The sequence below is a fragment of the Apodemus sylvaticus genome, chromosome 12 (genome assembly GCF_947179515.1).
Source record: "Apodemus sylvaticus chromosome 12, mApoSyl1.1, whole genome shotgun sequence".
In the NCBI taxonomy this organism is placed as follows: domain Eukaryota; kingdom Metazoa; phylum Chordata; class Mammalia; order Rodentia; family Muridae; genus Apodemus; species Apodemus sylvaticus.
Window position 1 is genome coordinate 47,486,131 of NC_067483.1, and position 25,273 is coordinate 47,511,403.

General features: G+C 36.4%; 1 protein-coding gene and 1 pseudogene across 1 annotated transcript in view; both read left to right on the forward strand.

Moving 5' to 3' along the window:
- Positions 1–25,273, forward strand: part of LOC127697044 (potassium channel subfamily T member 2) — a 145,034-nt gene that overhangs the window by 52,638 nt on the left and 67,123 nt on the right. The window contains exon 7 of the mRNA XM_052199920.1: positions 9,557–9,665. Coding sequence (XP_052055880.1) covers positions 9,557–9,665 — 109 coding nt within the window. The remainder of the gene's footprint in view (positions 1–9,556; positions 9,666–25,273) is intronic.
- LOC127697717 (alpha-ketoglutarate dehydrogenase component 4-like) lies at positions 17,557–22,582 on the forward strand (annotated as a pseudogene).

A 25,273-nucleotide genomic window follows, 5' to 3' on the forward strand; every position in this document is an offset into this window, starting at 1 on the left:
TTCCTGAGCTTTAGGTGTTAAAGTTGTTTGGTAGATATATCCATTGGTACATGAATTTTATTGGTTGTAGTGGTTTTCTATAGATCTACATTAGTTTCCTTGGTGAGGAATGAAGACTACATGTTTATGAGAATATAAGGATAAATGTTTATGCTATTTTTATGTTAAAGATTATACTGGTTTAGCAAATTAGTGGTAGCATAGTCTCTTTCAATAACCATGTCTTCACTAGCACTGAGTATTTAGCTAGGTTCTTTTGTACTTTGTCAGCATGGCTTCCTTCTCCTTGAGTGGCCTGTAAGTACAATTAGAAAGTAGTTATCTATTCACCATGATATGTACCACACATGCTCTCTTAAGGTTATCTTGCCATGCAATCCACAGTGTGGGTCACAGGCATTATAAGATGTTGAAATGCCTTCTACCTTTGGAAGTTTGCAAGCTGCCTTTTAAAAAGATAGTTATTTACATCACAAATGTTCCCCCACTGTTCTCACACACACAGAGTTCCCCCATTGCTATTACATTTGCCTTTGGGAGGTTGCCCCACCCCTACCCCAACATCACCCCTTGCTGTGGCATCAAGACTCTACAGGATTAGTTGCTTCCATTCACTAATCCTCAGGAAGAGGCCTTTCAGGTCAGTTCTAGCTTATGGTTCTCTGGGCTATTTATGAAGTACATGGTGTCTTCAGCAATAGAGATACTTTCCACCTCTGAGTAGTAACCAAAAGCAGCAATAGGATATACATTTAAGGAGCTTCTTAGACTACCCTGGCCAGTAAGTCAAGAGCATTTCTCATGTCTGATATTGAGGATTTTGTTAGGTGGTCTAAGGCTCTTGGAGTGAACACTGTCACCCCATGTGAGTAAAGTTCATACATGGAATTACACATGCTATTGGGAATTTTTTATTTGATATATTTTTTATTTATATTTCAAATGATTTCTCCTTTTCTGGCCCCCCACTCTCTGAAAGTCCCATAAGCCCTCTACCCTCTCCCTGCTCTCCCATCCATCCCTTCCCACTTCCCTGTTCTGGTTTTGCCCTATACTACTACACTGAGTCTTTCCAGAACCAGGGGCCACTCCTCTGTTCATCTTGGACATCAATTGATGTATGGATTATGTTTTGGGTATTCCAATTTTCTAGGCTAATATTCACTTATTAGTGAGTGCATACAATGATTGATCTTTTGAGACTGGGTTACCTCACTTAGTATGATGTTCTTCAGCTCCATCCATTTGTCTAAGAATTTCATGAATTCATTGTTTCTAATGGCTGAATAGTACTCCATTGTGTATATATAACACACTTTTTTCATCCATTCTTCCATTGAGGGATACCTGGGTTCTTTCCAGCTTCTGGCTATTATGAATAGGGCTGCTATGAACATAGTGGAGCACGTATCCTTATTACCTGCTGGGGACTCCTCTGGGTATATGCCCAGGAGTGGTATAGCAGGATCCTCTAGAAGTGAAGTGCCCAGTTTTCTGAGGAACCACCAGACTGATTTCCAGAGTGGTTGTATCAATTTGCAACCCCACCAACAGTGGAGGAGTGTTCCTCTTTATCCACATCCTTGCCAACACCTGCTGTCTCCTGAATTTTTAATCTTAGGCATTCTGACTGGTGTAAGGTGAAATCTCAGGGTTGTTTTGATTTGCATTTCCCTAATGACTAATGAAGTTGAGCATTTTTTAAGATGCTTCTCAGCCATCTGAAGTTCTTCAGGTGAAAATTCTTTGTTTAGCTCTGTACCCCATTTTTAATAGGGTTATTTGGTTTTCTGGGGTCTAACTTCTTGATTTCTTTGTATATATTGGATATTAGCCTTCTATCTGATGTAGGGTTGGTGAAGATCTTTTCCCAATATGTTGGTTGCCGATTTGTCCTTTTGATGGTGTCCTTTGCCTTACAGAAACTTTGCAATTTTATGAGGTCCCATTTGTCAATTCTTGATCTTAGAGCATAAGCTATTGGTGTTCTGTTAGTAGTTATTGTGATCCCTTATGTTTATTGTTACATTATTCTTACCCCGCCTGTATTTATTTCGTTCTCACCCCACTACAAAGTCTACTCTGTTCTATTTCCCATATCACATCATTTGTACGAGTGTGTGTATATGGAGTGTGTGTATATGCTTAGCATGGAGGCCAGAAATTAATCTTGGCTGTGCTTCTCCTTGGTTTTGGAGCAGGTATCTCTCAATGGCCTGAGGTTTGCAAAAGTCTAAGTTCACTGGGCAGCAGCCAAACTAATCCTCTTATCTCTGCTTTTATGTACTAGGCTAGAATGTGTGAATCACTACATTAGGATTTTCTTTCTTCCTCTTGCCTTCTGGGAATTCAATCTAGTTTTTCATCCTTGTAAGAGAATCATTTAACCAAATGAGCTGTATTCTTGGACCAACTTTCATGAATTGTGGAGAAGCTAAAGAAAACAACACAGGAAAACAACAGATTATCTGCAACCTCTATTTTCCCACCTTTTCCTAATCATTTCCATCTAAGAAAATAGAGCCATAGTAAGAAGAACATAACATTCATAAACCTCCACATCTATTCCCCAGCCTGTATCCGTCCCCATATGTTCTGCCTTTTCTTCTGTTGTTACAGATGAACATTTTTAGCTGCCATATGACAGAGAAGGTGCACAGGAATGGTACATTATGTTAGGAAGCTTGTCTAAGTTCTGACTGTTGGTGAGTGATGTGGTGATGATTTAGAAATATATCCCACTTATTTTAGTGTTTATAAGACCCATCTGACAAAGAAGCCTATGAGGCAAGTGGTGACTATCAAAGTGGGCAGTCTTGCCCTGCGTCTTAGCCAGCAATCGTAATCAGTACTGAGCTCTTGAAATGGCTCAGTGTAATAGAAGAACTGAACTTTTATTTTTATTGACTCCTAATTTATGAACTGCTATATGTGCTTCACCAGCAGGTCTGAGCAGCAGGGTATCAGTTAACAGGGTTCAGAACACAGGTTATTTGCAAGATATCAAAACATTAGGAAACTACTCCCTCAGCCCAGGAGAGGAAATGTCACTGCTTAGCCCAGGAGAGGAAGTCTGAGTTCGATTTATTTATGTCAGTTCTCCAACTTAGCAAGTGTGTGTGTGTGTGTGTGTGTGTGTGTGTGTGTGTGTGTAAGTAATATTCAGTTTCATTGTGATGCAAGTATGCAGGGGTGTGGAGGCCAGAGATCATCAACTATCCTGTCCTATTATTTTGTGCATTATTCCTTGAGATATGGCCCATCACTGAACTTGATGGCCATTGTTTGGGCTAAAATGGCTAGTTGCTGAGCACAGGCACCACAGGCACATATGGACAACGTGGCTCTTTTGCTTGGTGTTTGTTTTTGTTTTTTTTATTTTCTTCTTTGTCTCTTTGTTTCTTTGTTTCTTTGGTTTTTTCTTTCTCTTTTATTCTTCCTTCCTTCCTTCCTTCCTTCCCTCTTTTTTTTGATGGTATACTTGGACTTGGCCTCACACTAACATGGCTGTATAACCTGCTCCTTCACCATGTCCCCGGCTCCCCAAATATGGAAAATTCTTTTAAAAAAAGATGGTTTTGCATCTCTAAAGTTTCCTTACAAATATAAATGAATATATATCACATTTGTCTTACTGACTGAGTTACCTACTAAGCACATTGTCTTAGTTAGTGTTTCTATTTCTAGTGCAGAAGAGGTCCCAAAACCAAAAGAGCAAATTGGAGAGGAATAGGTCTATTCATCTCATACTTCCGGAGCATAGGTCCTCATTGGAGGAAGTCAGGACAGGAACCCAAGTAGCGCTGGAAACTGGGGCCATGAACTGATGCAGAGGGCATGGAGGCTGCTATTTAAGGTCTTACTTCCTCTGGCTTGCTCAGCAAACCGTATAATAGAAACCAGGACTGCCAGCACAGGGATGGCATCACCTGTAGTTCAATCTCATGAATACATTTCCTCAACTGAGGCTCCTTTCTCTATTTTATGTCAAGTTGACACACAGAACCAGTCAGTGCACTATTTAGTTTGCTTGTTTGTTTGTTTTCTAGTTCCATGGGATTTCTTATTTTCAGCTTTTTAAAGGGTAAGTGAGAGTCCATTGTGTAAATGTTCATCTGACAAGAGACATCAAGATTGTTTCCAATATCTGGCTAGTATTAATAGAGCAGTAATAACCATAGATGAGCAAGTATCTGTGTGACAGTGTGACATGTCTTTAGGGTATATGCTGAAGACTCGTATAGCTGGATATTGAGGTAGATCGATTGCCATTTTCCTGAGGAACCACCTCACTAATTTCCAAATGGGCTGTACAAGTTTGAAGCTCTACCAGAAATGGAAAAGTGCTCCCTTGTCTCCAAATTCTTGCTACATGACACATATCTTCTTTTATTGATCTTAGCCATTTTGACTGCTGTAAAATGAAATTACACAGTAGTATTGATTTACAATTCCCTCATGGCTAAGGGTCTTTAACATCTATATGTTTCCTACCAATTTTAATTCATCTTTTGAGAATTCTCAATTTAGGTCAGTTTCCCATTTTTATTTGAGTTATTTTTTTTTCTTGATATCTAAGGGTTCTTTTTTTGACTCACTATGTATTTGGATATTAGCCCTATATTGCATGTGTAGATGGTAAAATTCTTTTCCCATTCTGTAGGCTGCCATTTTGTCTGAATGATGGTATCCTTCACCACACAAAAAATTTCAGTTTCATGATGCTCTCTTAGTTGTTGATCTTGGTGAGTTGTTCTAGGCAGAAACACTTCTCTTGAACCAATTTATTTAAGGCTATTCCCCACCTATTTTTTTCTCTCAGGTTAAGTATATCTGGCTTTATGTTGAAGTCTGTGATCCATTTGGAGTTGAGTTCTGTGCAGGGTGATAAGTATGGATCTATTTGCATTCTTCTACTTGCAGTCATCACATTTCACCATCACCAGTTGTTGTGAATGAGGTCCTTTATTCTGGTGTGTATTTCTTGCTGTGTAGATATTAGCTATTCAATCAATAATAGCAATGGTAAAATCTGTTAAACCACAGAAGTTAGGAATAGAGTAATGATGTCAGTGTGGCACAGATATACCTTCATAGGAAAGGGAAATTATTTATACATATATATGTATATGCTATGTATTAGGTGATTCTGAAACAGAAAGATCAAGTGCAGAATGTTGGGGAAGAAGGGATGGGAGAAGAAATATGAGGAGAGATAGCCCAAATTAGTCACAATTTGAGAAATAGTATAGAAACTTAATAGAGCACAAACTTCCTAAAATATATATGTATAGGAAGGTGATTAAATGAAATAGCCAAATAATGATGATAAAGGGGACACAGAGATTCAGTTGGACATCTCTTGTCACCTAATAAAGCTTTTAATACTGAGACTGGGTTACATTCAATTGAGATAGCCAAGAAAGTCCCATGAGAAATATCAAGCTATCCAGGATTTTCCCAAACTATATGTTACGTTCAGCAAATTGATGTTAAGGCCCATTGCTGAAGGCAACACTTTCATAAACCAATGAACAGGGTCAAGTTAAGCTGGTGCCTACATAGAATATTCCCCCTACATCTTTGTGTCCTTGGTACAGGAAGATACTTTGCAAGTTACCTAAGCAGACACCTAACAAACAACAAGTCAGCTATAAAACTGATCTACAATGGTGTTTTGTCTATGATATATGCTAATGTGGCAGTGGTATAAAACTTGTGAAAGTAACTAACAAATATCTGAATTAACATAAATCCCACTCTAAGACATGGAACCCATACCAACACTGCTTGGGTAGCCAAGAGTCTCAGACTAGAATGTCCAGAGGACTATGATAAAACCAAATACTACTCTTAGAAATATTTTATAGGCACATAAAATGACTCCTAATGACATTTTACTCTACTCATAAATTAGTGCCCTACTCAGCTATTAACAGAGAAGCTTCTTCCTACAGCAGATGGGAACAAATAGAGCCCCACCCAGATATTACCCAGAGAGTGAGAGACCTTGGAACACTCAGTCCTTATTGGGATGTGTCCATCAAAGCCTTTCCTTCCAGGCTTGGGAACTCTTAGGTAGAGAAAGAGTGTGAGAGCCAGAGAGGATGGAGGACACCAAGTAAACAAAGCACTCTAAATCAACAAGAATGATGACATACGAACTCTCAGAGGGTGATATTTCATACACAGGGTACGCATGGATCTGTGACATATGGGGGTCCTAGAACTGACTAAAGAAGTGGGCATATGCCTCTTCCCTAACCCAAAAGCAAATCATCAATCTCCAACTGGCAAACACTTGGTGTTTGAGATTGGGTTATTTCCTATTCCTGTTCTACAGAGACCAGCAGGTGTGAAATGTTGACATTCTAATGGCTGAAAAGGACTACTGAATTCTGCTGCTTGACCCTTAGGGATCTCAGAGTGACCAAAACCTTACTAAACAGTGGGCATAAAGGCTCAAAGACGATGACATAAGAAGTAGAACAAACAATCTGACTGTCATACAGCATTTGGAAATAAGGGTCAGAGAGTAAAATGATAGTTGTCAGTGTCTTTTTTTTATTTAATTTTATTTTAATTTTTGGCGGCACTGAGAGTCAGATCCTAGGCTTTGCAAATATTTGGGAAGAACTCTACTATTTAAATTCCTTTAAAAATATTATACTTATTTACTGGCAACCTCAGCTTGGTGGTGAATATTTCAGAATCTTGAGATGTATTCACACTTTAAAGACGAGGCCTATGGATAGGGTCAACTTTACTTTGAAGGTTGCATTTTGTGGGTTAAGTTTTAATACTTTGTCATCCTTGTTAATTGACATTATTAGCTAATTGGATATTCTATCATTATAATTTACATGTGTCTACTATCCACAGGGATTAAAGAGATATTTTGCCCCTGAATGTTCATTTTTTTCTAATCTTACAATGAATTAATAATAAATATATGCTTTCCTCATCTAAGAAACTGAGTTTAATTATATCTTGTGTTATTAGTAGTAGCAGTAGGTGATAGTAGTAGTAATAATACTAACACTAAGAGTAGTAGTATTATTATTATTTTACTGTGTGGAAGCACCCATTTGTTAGAAGACATTTATGCCGTATACCTAAAGATGAAGGCTAAAGGAAAACTTTGAGGAGTCTGTCCTCTTCCCATATCTTTACATGGGTTCTAGGATGAGTTTGAAGGTTTTAGGCATTCCATGTTGAACAATGAAATTCAGTTAGCCATCTCGCTGGCCTTTGTGCTTTCTTTGCATATTAAGTATTTTATCACTTCTTTTAATGAAAAAGTATAGGCAATATACTTAATGATGAAGCATGAATTGTTTCTATGTATGTTGCTAAGTAAGATAAATATGAAATACAATATAAGTAGGAGTGCTTGCACCATAGCCAAGCCAGAAATAGATGTTGACATTAATAGTAAAGAGTGATTGAAAATCTAAAAGTCTTATACTATAATAAAAATAATAAAGTATAGTTTAATTTACATGCAGGTTTTTTCTTTAGATAATTCAACATATGATGCTGAAGATACAGAACATGGCTTTTTGTGTGGGTTCCTGTGGTGGTCCTGCTGGCTAATGCACTTTAAAACCTTAAGGGCTGATGGTGCTGCAAACCTTTATCTGAGCAAGAGTCATGTGACAATTCTAATATTTAAGTAGAGTAAAAAAGTCGTACAGCTTTTGAAAAACTATAGCCTCTGGCATAATTACCTCACAGCCATTCTCTCCAAAGTTCTGATAATTATTGAACAAAGAAAACCACAATATGTCACTTTCAACTGCTTAAAGGTAAACACAATGAGACGTTTTCAAAGTGTTTTTTCAAGTTTTTCTATTTGAAAAAAATATGGTTTATACCTCTTACTGAAAATTAATAAGTACATGTGGTGGTGCATATGGTAATTGAGTTTCCAAATTTTCTGTTACAGTTTGGATTTTTAAAGTCTTGTCTTATGTTATGAAGTGTATATATTTTTCTCAGATCATATGTTGCGAGTGTTAGTTTGAAACCAGGGTCTCCTATGCATTGCTAAGATGTGAGCTTAGAGCAACTGTGTTCTGCCTTTAACAGCTTTGTTGCTTTTCTCTCACAGATTAGACATGCACATTGAAAAATTATTTTGAGAAATATTGAGAGGGTGGTTTAAATACACTGTTCTTTTGCAAAAATTCTGTACAGATCTCAGCATTCAAATTAGAGATAGAATCTGCTCTCTTTTTGCAAAACACTAAATATCATTGCTATGTACTTTTATAGTACTTCCTCAACTTGCCTTTCAGCATACTGCTAGGAAGAGAGAAAGGGACTAAATGTGAGAGGAAAAGGGTTGCAGAAAGAGAAATTATTAGGAGATATTTCATTTTTAGACTAAATCATGAGTTATAACGAGCATAACATTTCTCACATGAGCTCTAACAAAGAGAAATGAAGTCAAGTTTTACACAGAATTAAGAAAATGAGAACTTCCTTCATATAGACAACCACATTGATGAAAAGGCACCCTACTAACATTCATATCAGAATAATTGCTGTATAATTTCTGGAGGCAATCACTGGTTTTGCTGTTAATATTTCATGGTGTTTATTTATCTTTTACAGTTTTAATCTCACTAACAACTTTAATCTTCCTTTCCTTCCTCTAGCTAATTGTACTATTTCCTGCATAAAATGTATATTTTGTAGATATTTACTGTGTTCTCAATTTCTAATACCAATGTTGAACCCTTGGTATGGAGTTGGTTGCCTTTAGATTAACAATAGTTTATTTTCCTTTCTAAACTTATGACCCACATAGAAAATGATATAACTATGATATGGCAACAACATCACTCTTATATGGCAACAATATGCTTGGGCTAAGTACCTTTGTTCCCTGTAGATGTGGCTGGCACCTTTCTTCTGTCATCCTTTCTCACACTCTTTCTTTCTGTCATGAGTTTTCTCACCACTAGCTGGACCCTACCCACTTTTGAGTTTAGGAACCTTAGTTTATTGACAATGTACTTTTAATCTTAATTCATTTAAATATTAATTTTTAAGATTGTTATTGTGGCTCTGATAGTATAAAACATGTTACTTCGATTAGTCGGATAGCCTACCATATATTATAAATTTGAAGAGTAAATACTATGATTTTTTTTTAAATCAGTACTATTGTATTTGTAGTACTCAAATGTTGGCATCTATTACGGACTTTACAAGTCATCTGAAACATTTTCCAGAATGTATCTCAAAGCAGTGGCTGCTCTGCTTGCCTGGGCAGTTTCAGCCTTTTACCAGAGTTTCCCATTGTGTAAGAAAAGAGTTAGAATTCAACCTTCATGGCCCCCAGCCAAGTCATGAACTCACTCTCCAGCACTCTGTCTTACCAAATAATATATTTCTGGGGATAGCACTGCACCTGTAAAAACGACCCTAAAATAAGTATGTTTTTACTGAGACTTCTGCAATTTCATTCATTGCTTTAATTTTCATATTTAAACATATTACCCTCAAAAGGTAAATTATTCTAATTTACCTATTTTATTTCAAACAGATCATGTTGTTTGTGAAGAAGAGTTTAAATACGCCATGTTAGCTTTAAACTGTATATGCCCAGCAACATCTACACTCATTACACTACTGGTTCATACCTCTAGAGGGCAGTAAGTATATTTTTTTTCTTAAGATATCGGTAGTTTTGTGATTTAGAGCTGTAGTACGCAAAGATATACAACTATATACAACTAGGTATGTGCCTACATTTGTTGTTGTTTACTTTATCAACATTGGAAAGATATGGACTTCTTAAGATGCCCAAGACATAAAAAGTTTTGCTTTGATTGGTTATTGTAATATTTCATTTATCTTGATATAATAATTACAATCTACATTCTAATTTTCATCATCATTTCCATGATAAATACTTTTACAGTAAATAAAACTTTAATGAAGAAATTCTATCAATAGTAAGATTTTAAATAAAATTTATACTAAAGCTTTATGTATACAATTGACCTCAAGGTTGTACTTTTCTAGAGTTTAATATTTAAATATGATGAAGTGAACCCTACTATGTGCATTTCAAGGAATATGGGAGAAGACAATTTAATAGAAAATGTGATATTCTTTTGAATAATTTTATCATTTCATATATACAAAATTTGTTTTGATTTGTATGAAGTAAAAATTTGGGGAGTGAACATACTTCTTTAATTTTCAAACACAAGTGTAATTGTTATGTATATTGCTTCATGTTACTTGGTATTATAGGCAAAATACCAAGCATTTAGTTAAATTGTACTGTGTGCTCTCGGTCAAAGTGTTTGTTTGTCTTTATTTTTACTTTTTCATAAGTTAAATGGTTGTTATTTAAATGAACTACTAAAGAAAATAGATTCAGAATGGGTAAATTTTCCCCCTAGACTTTATGGTAGATAGGAGTCACTAATATAAAAACAGTAAATGCCCAGTGGTATTTTAAAGAAGATATCACTATCTTTTCTCTAATTGCATTGCCGTTCTGCTTAGATGATAGGGATTCCTTCAGGGGCAATTTTCACAATTTCTTAATAGAAATATTTCTATTCTACATGTTTCCATGTGTATAATCTCTGCAGTGGAAAGAGCAAAAGAGAACATGAGTGGAGTAGTTTGTTTTCAAGATGTATTCTAGTTTGATCCAATTAAAGTACAGAAAAATCTTTTGAACCTAGTAATGTTTAAAGTTGAACATTTTGATACAGTAATATTATCTGTAATCATCATTTCTTTAATTAGAGCAAACTACACAGAAGCCTATTAACAATTCCCCTGCATTCTTTCAGCTCTGACCAGCCATTTAATTTAGTCCTTTTTCTGCTGGTTTGCCAGTGCAAGATCCTGTTTCATGTACTATGTGTTGCTGGACTGGATTAGATAATTTTAAAATTAAATTTTCAAAGTCCAACTATATTGTGATACACAATAACTGGTATTCTTAAATTTGAGATGATTCCAGCACTGGAGAGTCTATATTTCATTTTTCTATTCAACCTAGGATCAGCATACAGGTTGTTTCTAAAACTATAAAAGACTCTGGTCTTGTCACTATATTATACCTTTATTCATTTGGAGTATTTTAAATCTAAGAGTAGAATTACTAGATCACATGGTCACATGCAAAGATTTATAAATATATTATGATATTTTGAGTTTTACTAACTCCATATCAAGGTTCTAATTTGATCACAGTTTCCTCAGTACTTAATCTTTCCTTTCGCTCCCAACTCTCATAGTTGGGTGTGAAAACGTCTCACTCTGTCGTTGGCTTACATTTACTCATGGCTAATTATATTTAGCATAATATTGTATACTTTTAGTGTGTAATAAAAATATAACTGCATATGTCCTGGAAGAAAGGCTTTATGCATAGTAGGCAAATTAGTATAGAAGAGAAATATTCAAGGTAAATAGGATATGGAAAAACATTTCAAAATTTTGCTTAGAAGCATTTACTACATTAATTTAATTTGTGATCATGGCTCAGGTTTGTATTAAACTTGAGTTGTCAGGCTTGGAAGCAATGCCTATACCCACTAAACCATCTTCTGCCCCCTGTGCTGATACTTTTCTGAATATCATTAGTTCAAATCTTCAAAAGGAATGGCAGCACTGATATAAGAATGCTACATAGTACTTTGTTACTATTTATACATTTATTAAAACAAATATAAAATTACCAAAGGACTAAATTTAAAGATGCTTCATGAAGCAAATATCTTTCCTGGAGGCAAAGATAACTATAATCATGGAAGATTGAAAAATACTAGGTTAAAAGCTTGTTTTTAACCTCTTTTCTTGTCTTTTTACTTAATGTAATTTAGGATTGCCCAAAAAAGAAAAACTTCAAAAAATAGCATAAGCAGTTCTACATACTATTCTCAGTTCTGTAAGTAACACACTTTTTGTAGCTATAGTGTATTTCTCAAATGAGGGCTTAGCATTGGTATAATGATATCACCGAGGTCATCTGCTCTATTTGAATTGTCTACTAACATTATCATTTTTTGTCCAATCAAAATATCCTGCCCCCCCTTTTTTATATATTTATATCTTTTCTCTTCTCATAATCTTATATGAACACTTCCTATGAGTATACTCACGTGATTTTTATGAAGGTATAGATAGATAGATAGATAGATAGATAGATAGATAGATAGATAGATAGATAGAGGCACAGATAACAGCTGTATATGTCTGTTAGAATATATAATATGGAATTTTCCACAGTGTCTCATGAGACCAAGAAGCAATGACATCCTGCTAGGCATGACTTTAGCCGCCTTCTTCAATACTGTTCTGATATAAAGAGAATGGGATATTGGGGTTATTTTTTCCATACATGTATTTGTTGTGCATTTTGATTACTGCCCTCCTCCTGATTTCCCCTGGCATAGTTCCTCCCCCTCCCCTTCTCCTCTTCTCCTGTGAGAAGGTGGGGCACCCATAGGTATCCCTCAACCCTGGAGAATGAAAACTCTGCAGAGTTAGGCTTATCTTCTACTGAGCCCAGACCAGGCATCCCAATTAAGGGAATGGATTCCACAGACAGGAAACAGCTTTCATCACAGCCTGTGCTCCAGTTTTGGGGGAACCTACACTTAGACTGAGCTGAGTATCTCCCATATGTTTGCTGAGGACCTTGTCCCAGCCTGTGTATGCTCTACGATCAGTGTCTCAGTCTTTGATAGCTCCTAAGGGTACAGGTTAGTTTACACCTTTGCTCTTCCTGTGGAGTTGTTATCCTTTTGGGGGTCCTCTATTCTTACCTCTTCCATAAGAGTCACCAAGGTCCATCCAATGTTTTCCTGTAAGTCTCAGCATCTGTTTCAGTCAACTGCTGGGAAGAGCCTCTCAGAGGACAGTTATACTAGACTTCTGTCTGCAAGGATAACAGAGTATCAACAATAATGCCAGGGATTGGTGCTTGCTTGTGGGCTGGGTCTCACGTTTAGCCAGTTATTGGCTGGCCATTCCCTCAATCTTCATTCCATCTTCTTTCCTGCATTTCTTGTAGACAGGACAAAATTTGGGGTCAAAATTTTTCTGCATGGGTTGGTGTCCCTAACCCTCTACTCAAGTCCTGCCTGGCTACAGGAGGTAGCCTCTTCAAGTTCCTTATGCCCATTTCTATGAGTCTCAGCTAAGGGGACCTCCACAGACTCCTTGGTAGCCTTCCCATTCTAGTTTTCTGACACATCCTATAGATGTCCTGCATCCCACAAGTCCCCACCAGCTGCATATTTCCATTCATTCTCACAGCACTTTGGTTCTCTCTCCTGTCTCTCTCCTCAGCTGATCCTGAACACCTCCCTATTCCTTTTCTCATTCCCTCCTCCACCCAGTTCCCTCCTTCCCTCTGCCTTCTATGTTTATTTTATTCTCCCGTCTAAGTGAGATTCAAGCATTCTTGCTTGGGCCTTCCTTCTTGTTTAGCTTCTGTGGGTCTGTGGAATGTATGGTGGGTATCCTGTAGTTATTCACTTACAAGTGGGGATATCTTAATTAAAGACTGTTGTAGAAAAAATAGAACATGAGCCTAGCAACTCTGATGACAAAAAACAAGGACTTGTGTCAAGAAAATAGCACAAGGTCCAAACTATTAGTTTCCCTAATGTTGCCAAAAAATAAGTAACAAAATTATTTTTACCTGTGAAATAAAACAAATAACAGGAGTACACATGGAAACATAAAAACTTTAAAAGATAAGGAAACTTAAAACTTTCTAAGCAAGGAAATATTGAGATAACACCAAGGAAAAGACCTAAATATATGACAGAGCTTCACAGTATGCACAAAGGATTCAGCTTAGTTTCTTTAATTTTTCTGCAAGTATTTTCCTCTTACAGATAAACAGGAAAAAAAATATGTAGAAATCATGAGCAGAATTCCATGTAGATAGACTTTAAAAATGTCACAGTAGTAGAAAAAAAAAAGAGTGACTATATTTCATCACTTTGTGCAGGTTAATTTGGAAGGGCTTTAAATGCCTGCAATCTGTGTTCACTGAGAAAAATCTTTCAGAAAGCATTCTCTTGTAGAAAACAAACACTAAGACAAATGGAGGCAAAGAAACTTCCTATGCCCCACTGCTTGGAGACTCTGTGCTACATGGGGCAGAGCCTGCAGCTTTTCTTTGGAAGTAGGTTAATGACCTCAAGTGAGGCATTAGCATTAAGCCAACCCCTGTGCATATTACCCAAGCACCCACACATTCAATATGTTCAAACACTCATGAGAGAGAGGAAAAAAAGGAAGATCCAGTGTTCTGACTCCAGGAAAAGGCCCAAGGAAAGCCACCAGGGAGTAAAGAGAAAGAATGCAATGAGAAATGGAGAAAATGTGTGAGCAGCTTTTGTCTTTTCCTGAGCTTGTTGCAGAGAGCCCAGGGAATCAGCTGCCGTGTGGGTGGGAGAGAAAGTTTCTCAAAAGTAATGGGGATTATAATTACCATCCTGGCTGCCAGAAAGGAAAGGAAGAAAAGGGTGGGAGAGAATGCTCAAAGGGACTATCTTTAGCTCCATAGGAAGGTTCACACTCAAAACAGTGACAGAAGACTCCATTTCGAAATCTGGAAAATCTAGTTCACTGTTTAGAATAGCATACCAGTGACAGTGAGGGGCACTGTGACTTAACTTTAAAGTCTTGCTGTCTGTCTCTGTCTATGTCTCTCTGTCTCCGTCTCTGTCTCTCTGTCTCACACACACACACACACTTACATATACACACATATACAAACACCTTGAGTTTTGAACATACTTGTTTGCAGTATGTTAGCTAATCTAAATCAGCATAGAAAAATTGAACTTTTTTTGCTAGATATGGCCCTAAGTTGCTAGAGTGCTTTCTTAGCGTGCATGGACAAGTGGGCTCTATCCATAGCACATCACATTTCAAATGAACAGGGCTTTTATTGGGGAACATCTGTAATCCCAACATTTGTATGGTAGATGTAGGAGGATCAATAGCTCCAGGCCATCTGTGGCTACATAGTAACTTTGAATCTAGCCTTGGCAACATGAGACCTTTGTTCAGAATAATAATGTGATAGTGCTTTAAATAAAAAATCATCTGATTCTCAAATCCCACCTATACGTTTTGATGTGATTTTCTGAGGGTTCCATCATGTAGCTCCCTTCCCATGATTTTGCTTCACATCACTACTAGCATGCTGAACTTCAGCTGCAACAAGGTGGAAAAATAGCCTCAATTCCATGAGTATGACTCATGACTAATTATCCACTGCTTCATTTTGACCCTCTGTCCAGGTCAGGTAGAGTTTAGTTTTCCAGTAATCAACAGAAGCTCAGTGGCTAACACTTATTCTTAGGACCCAGTTTTATACTTAGAAACCCACAGAACTTGTTAATGACTTAAATGGGCTCCACCTGCTTATTCAACTCTGACAGGCTGTTTTGTTGGGCTCCCTTATGTGACCCTTAGGCCATAAGCATAAACTCATTTACAGGTCCAGGAGAATTTATTGATAATTTTGGTATCAAACTCTATCTCTCTGCCTCTGCCTCTGTCTCTGTCTGTCTGTCTGTCTGTCTGTCTCTCTCTCTCTCTTTCTACTTCCTCTTCTTTTGTGTGCAGAGTGTGTGTGTGTGTGTGTGTGTGTGTGTGTGCACGCACGCGTGCGCATGCATGCGTGTATTGTGACCATCATTGCCCACTAAAAATAATAGCAAAAACTGTTAATAAAATAATACAACCGACTGGAGAGTGTAAATAGAGGAAATTCATTTTCTCGAAATTCTTGAAGCCAGACGTCCTATTTAGTGCTCTGTCTCCTTGATTGCCTTTTGCTAGATCCTCAGATGGTGTCTCCCCAATGAGCCCACACCTCTGCTGTTTTCGTGTGCCCACGTTTCACCTTCTTCTAAGAACACATGTCAACTTGGATCAGGACTCATTGCAACAGTCCCAGTTTAATGAAAACACCTCCCCAAAAGCTTGATTGCCAAATGCAGCCATGTCCCGAGCTACTAGAAATCGAGCTTGGACATGTGGATTGAAGAGAGGGCACCAGTTGGCTTCTAACATGGTCAGGGGGTGTGAGTGTGGTGGGTTCTTTGGGATTCCATCCACAAACTGTTCTTGTTTTCCAGTGTGTATCCAGTTCCAAGTACTCCCACATAAGTGTGATCCTTTGATCACAAAAGTTAAGAAACACAGTATTTTCTGTTTATGCCTGGTGATTCTTTATCCATTTCTTTTATAACATAAAGAAGTATTCAGCTGTGGTGCACATAGCTGAAAACCTGATGCTTGAAGGCATAGGCAGAGTGGTCTGGAACAGGGAGAAACAATACATATTACTGAGAAAGCTAAATAAAACCTGGCCTACAAAAGACTGTGTCACAAAACCAACAAATAAACACATCTGCAACAAGAGCTTCAAGAGTGGACCTCTAAAAGAAGAAAGAGGAAGTGATGTGTTTTTTAAACATGCTGGAAATTTTCTTTTACATGGTCTAAAGTCTAATGAGAGTTTGAACAGAATGGCGTTTTATTTTGAGTATCTATCAGTACACGTGTTTATTTGAGGTTTTCCTAAGTACACTAATAAAGAATTAACTGGAGGCCTCCTGTGGAACACATTTTGAGAAATCTGTACAGAGTAGTGACCTTGCAGTCCTCTGCTTGGGGGGCCTCTAATAGCTTAGCATTCATCGTCAAATGAGATTGAAACGCTTCCATTTTGTCGTTAAGGCATTCTGTGCATGAGTCCTGGTTTATTTTTACCTCCTTATCTCCCATGGTTCTCTTGTGTATAGCACTTTCTCCAAATAACATATCCTAAATATACTTTGTAGTTTCCGCCTTCTGTGTCTTTTTTAAATGTGGTTCCCTCTGCCTTAAATTCACTCCTTCTCCCTTCCTGGAAGATTTTTGTTATATCAAAGGTTCTTTCTCCTCATGGTTATTTCTATACTTTCCAATTTAATGTGATTTATTCTTTTTATAAACTTGTAATAAATTTTGTTATGTTTGACCAATGTGTGATATATATATATATATATGTGTGTGTGTGTGTGTGTGTGTGTGTGTGTGTTTATTATGCACTTTGTGCCCAGGTATTTATATTCCTGCCTCCTTGGTTATAAAATAATTCAAGTAGAGGTTTTTATTTATAAATTATATATTTCTGAAAAATTCATTTGTACAACATAATTCTTAATTAAGTATTAATTGAATGGGTAACATAAAGCATATGCTTAATGGGATCCTTTGAACCCTGGCTTCCAAGCATTTTCTGAATCTTAGGCATTTCATTTACTCCTTCCCGAGACTTTGTTGAAAAATGACCAAGACATAATTAATCCCGTTTTATCATTGAAATGGTAAAAGAGATGAGAGATTTCCGTGGGTTCTGAGAGGTGAGGGTAAGCAATGCCAAGGAAAGCAACTGCAAGGATGTTTCAATGTCGTCAAAATAGGAGGAGCCTGGCCCCAGGAGGCTCTGGTATTGAAGATTCCTATAAAAGGAAAATAGTAACCTCCTTCGGTAAAATGACCAAAGAAAGAGTCATCATCTTTTTCATCACTACACCACACACCCATTACTTTAAAATTATTTTTAATTGGGAGTGTATCGCTGGAGGTAATGTTTTTCTTAGTATATCTTTGATTTTTGGTTTGCAGATCTCTCTCTCTCTCTCTCTCTCTCTGTGTGTGTGTGTGTGTGTGTGTGTGTAATATGAATAGCCTGTCTATCCATCATCATCATCATCATCATCATCATCATCATCACCATCATCACCATCATCATCTATCGCTCTTTCTCTGTGCATGGGGAGGACAGAGATCAATGTCAGGTGTCTTTCTCCAGTCCTCTACCTCTATTTTACTTTTTACTTTATGTCTTTTAATTCATTTTTGAAATGTTTTACATGGAAAAAAGACTAATTGCCATGGCCATATTAAAAATACTCATCTATTAAATGGTTATAAATGTTTTTAACTGAAAGTGCAAAAATTAAAACAGTAGCAAATCTAACTAATCATAAAAGTATTTTTACATTCATTGCTTTCTACAAAGATTCATTAATCATCCCAGAACTTAATATGTATTAACTCCGAATTTGTATCAGTTTTGTGCCATAAAAGGAGATTCTCTATCAGAACCCAGGAAAAGAGACTAAGGGTAAAGCATTATAATGTACTTATATATGCTTAACAAATAATGAATTATGGACCAGAATTGAATAAAACGTTTTCGAAATCATTTTCTATACTTCCTACTAGAAGATGAGTGTCGAAATTAAACAATCAGGAGCACATGCACTGGAGTGGACAATGATTCTTGACTTTTCCATTTTCCATAGATTTCTATTTATAGACCATTAGTGACTTGTTTGTTTATACTTTTATTTAGCTTTTTGGCAAGATCTCCCACTAAACCCAGTGTTCTCTGTGGTCTCTATTATCAGGCTAGGCATCTCAGCGACCTCCTCATGTTCTTGCAGAAAGCTCTTTACCCACTGAGACCTCGAACCCCTCAAATGCAGATTTTATTTTACTTATTTATTTTAAATATCTGCAGTATATTTTCTGCAAAGCAATTCTGAATTGGGCCCTTGGCCCTCTGTAGTGAGAATACATGTTCCTTTCTCTTTCAGTGTGAACTGAGACCAGCCATTTTAAAGATGCCCTTTAAAGAAAAATGGGTCCTTTATTATCTCAATATCCAATGCTCTGAGTTCTAAAATACATTTTTTATTTGCTGAATAATATCATATTTGATGTCGTTCTGCTGGTGTACTCATTTAGTACAGTGACCTCTATTTGAATGAAGAATGATGTATGAAAATCGGCCATGCTTGGTGTTTTTTATAGTCACAGTTAAAATTTAAAAAATAGTTCAAAAATATTAACAATTAAGATTAAAGTCATATATATGTATACATAGTAAAAATAAAGAATATTATAGTAAATGAAAATAAAATTACATGTAAAAGTGCATTAAGATATTTAATGTTGCTTCAAAAATAGAGAAATTTAATATAGGGAGATACTAAGAAATTATATAGCCATGTGAATGGTTGTTTAAATATATAAAATGCTGTGCATATTTTTGATACAATTGGTTTTAATTTTCAGAATATGTAACAAAAACTCCTACTGATATGATCTACAAAAAAGGATTTTTACATATTTTTATTAGAGAGAAAAAGACCATAACAAATAAATCCTCAAATTAAAAGAACTCAAAATAAATATAATTAGTTCTATCAGGACAATTAAAAAGTAAACAATGTGGAAGGAGACTGTGTGAAGACTTATTGAAATTAGAGGGTTTTTTGCTAACCTTTTCTGAAGTATCGAACATCATAAAAGATGATGTCTTAGATTAGGATTTTAAGTACAAGTGCAGAGACGTATTATATGAGGACCTAACAGCACAGACGATTTACAAAAATTAAACATAAATTTTGAGTACATAAGAAAAAATAAAGATTTTTAAATTGGTGTGGTCTGATTAAATGCTAATTATAAGTGCTAGAAAATTCTCATAGATAAAGAGCAATTTCAAGTTTAAGAACATTCATGGTGGAGAAAAATTCTTAGGAAAATATCACATATTCTTTCTTCTATAGGAACCTAGTCTGAAAAACAAATTATGATGCAAAAAGTGGAGTGCTAGCTGGAAAAAAAGTGAGAGCAGGATATTGGGGAAGTAAAGACTGTAAAAAGTTACTAAATTAGTAGTCACTGAAACAATCTCATTATCAATGGGACTGATCTGTTAATCTCTGTACAATTCTTTGGTAGTTACCAATTTTTTTCCTTTATTTTAAATTTTTAAAGTTTCTCCTTTGACTCTATTTTCAGCACATTTAGTCTAAACATCAGCCTTCAGTTTCCTTTTAATTCACTAACCGTGCTTTGTGGATGAAAGAGATGTAGAAAACTCTAAATTGTTTCTAGAGTAGTGTCTTCTGAAATAGCTTTTTCATTTCCTATCTCACAAGGGCCGTGTTCTGATTTGTGGACATCGTGAGATAGCACATAAAGTGAGAACTTTAGAGTGCTGGGAACTAAATGCAGGACCTCACACATTCTTGGCAAGCACTCTACCACGGAACCAAACTTTTATATGTGGGCTTAGAATGTATCAATTTCTGCTAATGGACTCACTTTTATCAATAAATTTATGTTAAGATGATTTTTTCAAAATAAAGAACAAATTCAATGACAACAGGAAGAGGCAGCAAAAATTCTTCCTAGCTACAATTATGTTTTAAAAGGGCAAAAACTATTAACTTTAAGTAGCCACAATAGGAAATTCCCAAGATTCCTTTATCCCTAAATATCATGTTAATGGCTGTTGACTGTAATTTTCCTGTAGAATTCATTATGGTGTGCTAATCTGAAGCTACAGACAGAGCACCCATGTTACAGTCACTGAAATACTTAAACATTACTTCAGTGCTGAACTGCTGGTATTTTGTAAGAGCACAGCTATGCTCTGAGACAACACAAAGTTCATTTTGACTCTAAATGTATATTGATTCTGAAATACAGATTTAACATATGAGACATGAGAAAATGATGGTTGTAAACTGTGATGTGCAGTTTTACTAGGACAAATTTATTTCTTTTCTTCATATGACAGTTCTAAAACTATATAAAACCTTCTACCCACATTATCAGCATTTATTTATTTTATTTTCTTAATAATTGACAGAAGTTAAGTAAGTGCCTTGAAACACCCACATTTAAAATACCATAGGACAGATCAACTTTAATGTTGCTGAATTTTAGCCAACCTATCAATTGTGAACATTCAATTTTTGATTACTTTAACTCCTTGCAGAGATTGATCCATTTAATTATGTTTTTTGTTAGTGTGTGAGAAAATTACATTGCATAGCCTTTCTCAATTCACTCCAATTTAAGCAATTTAAGCATATGAAGTAAACACAACAGCTTTTCAGTTCCACCTAGTGGATAGAACACCAATTATCATTTGTATATAGTCTCTGCCACACTTTTGGTCTTAGAATGCAGATTTCTCTTTCGGGGTCTGATAATGTAAATAACTGAAGTCCTGCTTTCAAGCAGAAGTTCCTGAACACATCCTCCTATAAATGAGCTGTGTGATCATGTTTATTCCCGTAGAAGTCTTACCATCCCTCATTCTAGATCAAACACTATACACGTAGTCAAGTCTGTCTGCGAACTAGTGTTGTGTAGCTCTTCTATGCTCCACTCACCTCAGATAGGCCACCGAAAATAGACCAAAGAAGAATGCCACCAAATTCAAATGTGCTTAAAAGAACTTTCATTGGAGTTATAGGAGTGTGGGTGAGGGGATACCTATACAAGCAGAAATGACTCAAAGACAGACACATCACTGAAAGCCCTGAAGCAGGGGTCACATCTCACAACAGCCGGCAACACAGAATGCACAGCACAGACTGCAAAAAATCTCAACAAGCTTTGTGTGTCATTTCTTGCTGCCATATTTGCCCTAAGCTTCTTCTAGAATCAGGATTGGATTTTGTTTATTTGGTTTTTTGTTTGTTTGTTTGTTTGTTGTCAGGCAGGAGGCATTAGTGATTTTTGTCAGTTTCAGGGACTTTAGGAAGCCTTGGGATTGTTTATTTCCTTATCTCAATGAGATTTCTTCAAGATGAAATGTTTCATCTCCTCCTTGAACATGCTGTGTCTTTATTAAGATTACCTCTAAAATAAGGAATTGTCTAGAAACCAACTATCAAGAATGAGTCTGTATCCAAAGATGTAAGGTCTATTTTTGTTGTAATAATAATTGTTTAGGAATCTAATGTGCCCCATTCAGCACACAATTTATGAGTATTAATAAAAAGTCATAGCCTATTATTTGTCATAATTATATTTTGAGCCAAGAATGACTAAAAAAGATTGTAAAAAAAAAAAGCCAAGATTGTAATACTTACATATTTTAACTTTTATTATAGTAAAAGTTTCAAATGTAAATCATGTAGTTCATGTGTGTTAGAAGATTACTCTGAAAATTCTTTGAATAAATATATTCAACTAAAATGATATTAAATCTGAAGAGTTCAGAGTTAACTAAAATTAATAGAATGAACTACATCTTAACATTTGGTTACTCATATAAAACTTTTGAAAATCTGCTTCTAATCAATATACCATTAATATATTCATTTCATTTTAATCATGCATAAATAAACAAATATTCATTTCATTTATATAAATATGAACTTATGGGGGGGGTCAAGGTGGCAGCATGATGGCTTCTGCCACCAGGGTTGTTCAGGTAGTGAAACCACATTTTCCATTAATAAAGGTCCCTAACAGAGGAGACAAACCTAAACTCAGTGCCTCAGCAGCTTTGGGATCTGCTGAGCTACCCTCTCACTCCTCTGTCATTTCACAGCATTCTAAAGGAAGTATGTCCCCAGATTAACTGATGAATCAGGGGCCACCAAACAGTGCAGAAATGATAAAATCATTGCCTCAGAAATACAGAAGCAAACATATGCCTCAAGAGGAAATAGGATTTATCCAGCGTGGGCGTCCAGAGTGATTGTCGTGGCTGCTGCTTGTCACCAGACAGAAGGGTTAGCTGTACAATAAAGGACTTGCACAATGTCAAATGAAAAGTCATATGTTAAATAACCTTAATAAATATTCTGTAAACAGAATGAAGTCTTGAAGCTCCAGGTGGCTACTGTATCTCCTACGTCATATATCTTAATCAGCTTCCCCACAAGCTGACTTGTACACTTACTAAAGTCTACATTTTTAAATGCTAAATAAAATCAATCAATTAATCAATAAATAAATAAATATGAACATATAAGACCTACTTTCTTAAGGTAAATTTTCAGTTACATGTAAAGCTTATGTTAGTTACTAAACTAGATTTTTCTGTCAAGGATGTCTTGTGAAAATGTATTTTTTATTGTTGTATAATAATTTGGCTGAATAATGTCAATAATTTTATATCCACAAGTCAGGTAGCAGTATGTAAAGCTTAGTGAACTTATTAATGTGTGTCTTGTTTTTGACAGACTAACTTAATGACAAAGTGAATAGAAATTTCTAGAAAAAATATAGATATTACCATCTTACTTATTTAAAACAGTGAATGTAGTATTGTAAAAGATGTAGATGGTCATTAATGACTACACTTCTTAACTTTAAAGGTAGTGCTCCAGACACAAAGGCCACCCTTATTTTTGCTTGGCATCACAACATGCTCCACACATATATAAACACCACATGGGCTAGCAATCAAATTCTACCACTTTTTAATATAGACTCAGCAATAAGAAATTGTCACATGAATGAGGTTTTAAAAATGTGAACATATTGAATAATTCAGTGCAATTTTGACACAGAGACAGAGGTGCTGTGTAATAAGGCTTCAAGATCTTTTTTTTTTTCTTTTTTTTTATTCGATATAATTTATTTACATTTCAAATGATTTCCCCTTTTCTAGCCCCCCCACTCCCCGAAAGTCCCGCAAACCCCCTTCTCTTCCCCTGTCCTCCCACCCCTTCCCACTTCCCGGTTCTGGTTTTGCTGAATACTGTTTCACTGAGCCTTTCCAGAACCAGGGGCCACTCCTCCTTTCTTCTTGTACCTCATTTGATGTGTGGATTATGTTTTGGGTATTCCAGTTTTCTAGGTTAATATCCACTTATTAGTGAGTGCATACCATGATTCACCTTTTGAGTCTGAGTTACCTCACTTAGTATGATATTCTCTAGCTCCATCCATTTGCCTAAGAATTTCATGAATTCATTGTTTCTAATGGCTGAATAGTACTCCATTGTGTAGATATACCACATTTTTTGCATCCACTCTTCTGTTGAGGGATACCTGGGTTCTTTCCAGCATCTGGCAATTACAAATAGGGCTGCTATGAACATAGTAGAACATGTATCCTTATTACATGGTGGGGAGTCTTCTGGGTATATGCCCAGGAGTGGTATAGCAGGATCTTCTGGAAGTAAGGTGCCCAGTTTTCGAAGGAACCGCCAGACTGATTTCCAGAGTGGTTGTACCAATTTGCAACCCCACCAGCAGTGGAGGAGTGTTCCTCTTTCTCCACACCCTCTCCAACACCTGTTGTCTCCTGAATTTTTAATCTTAGCCATTCTGACTGGTGTAAGATGAAATCTTAGGGTTGTTTTGATTTGCATTTCCCTAATGACTAATGAAGTTGAGCATTTTTTAAGATGCTTCTCCGCCATCCGAAGTTCTTCAGGCGAGAATTCTTTGTTTAACTCTGTACCCCATTTTTTAATAGGGTTGTTTGGTTTTCTGGAGTCTAACTTCTTGAGTTCTTTATATATATTGGATATTAGCCCTCTATCTGATGTAGGATTGGTGAAGATCTTTTCCCAATTTGTTGGTTGCCGATTTGTCCTCTTGATGGTGTCCTTTGCCTTACAGAAACTTTGTAATTTTATGAGGTCCCATTTGTCAATTCTTGCTCTTAGAGCATACGCTATTGGTGTTCTGTTCAGAAACTTTCTCCCTGTGCCGATGTCCTCAAGGGTCTTCCCCAGTTTCTTTTCTATTAGCTTCAGAGTGTCTGGCTTTATGTGGAGGTCCTTGATCCATTTGGATTTGAGCTTAGTACAAGGAGACAAGGATGGATCAATTCGCATTCTTCTGCATGCTGACCTCCAGTTGAACCAGCACCATTTGTTGAAAAGGCTATCTTTTTTCCATTGGATGTTTTCAGCCTCTTTGTCGAGGATCAAGTGGCCATAGGTGTGTGGGTTCATTTCTGGATCTTCAATCCTGTTCCATTGATCCTCCTGCCTGTCACTGTACCAATACCATGCAGTTTTTAACACTATTGCTCTGTAGTATTGCTTGAGGTCAGGGATACTGATTCCCCCAGATTTCCTTTTGTTGCTGAGAATAGTTTTAGCTATCCTGGGTTTTTTGTTGTTCCAGATGAATTTGATAATTGCTCTTTCTAACTCTGTGAAGAATTGAGTTGGGATTTTGATGGGTATTGCATTGAATCTGTATAGTGCTTTAGGCAAAATGGCCATTTTAACTATATTGATTCTACCAATCCATGAGCATGGGAGGTTTTCCCATTTTTTGAGGTCTTCTTCCATTTCCTTCTTCAGAGTCTTGAAGTTCTTGTCATACAGATCTTTCACATGTTTGGTAAGAGTCACCCCAAGATACTTTATACTGTTTGAGGCTATTGTGAAGGGGGTCATTTCCCTAATTTCTTTCTCAGCCT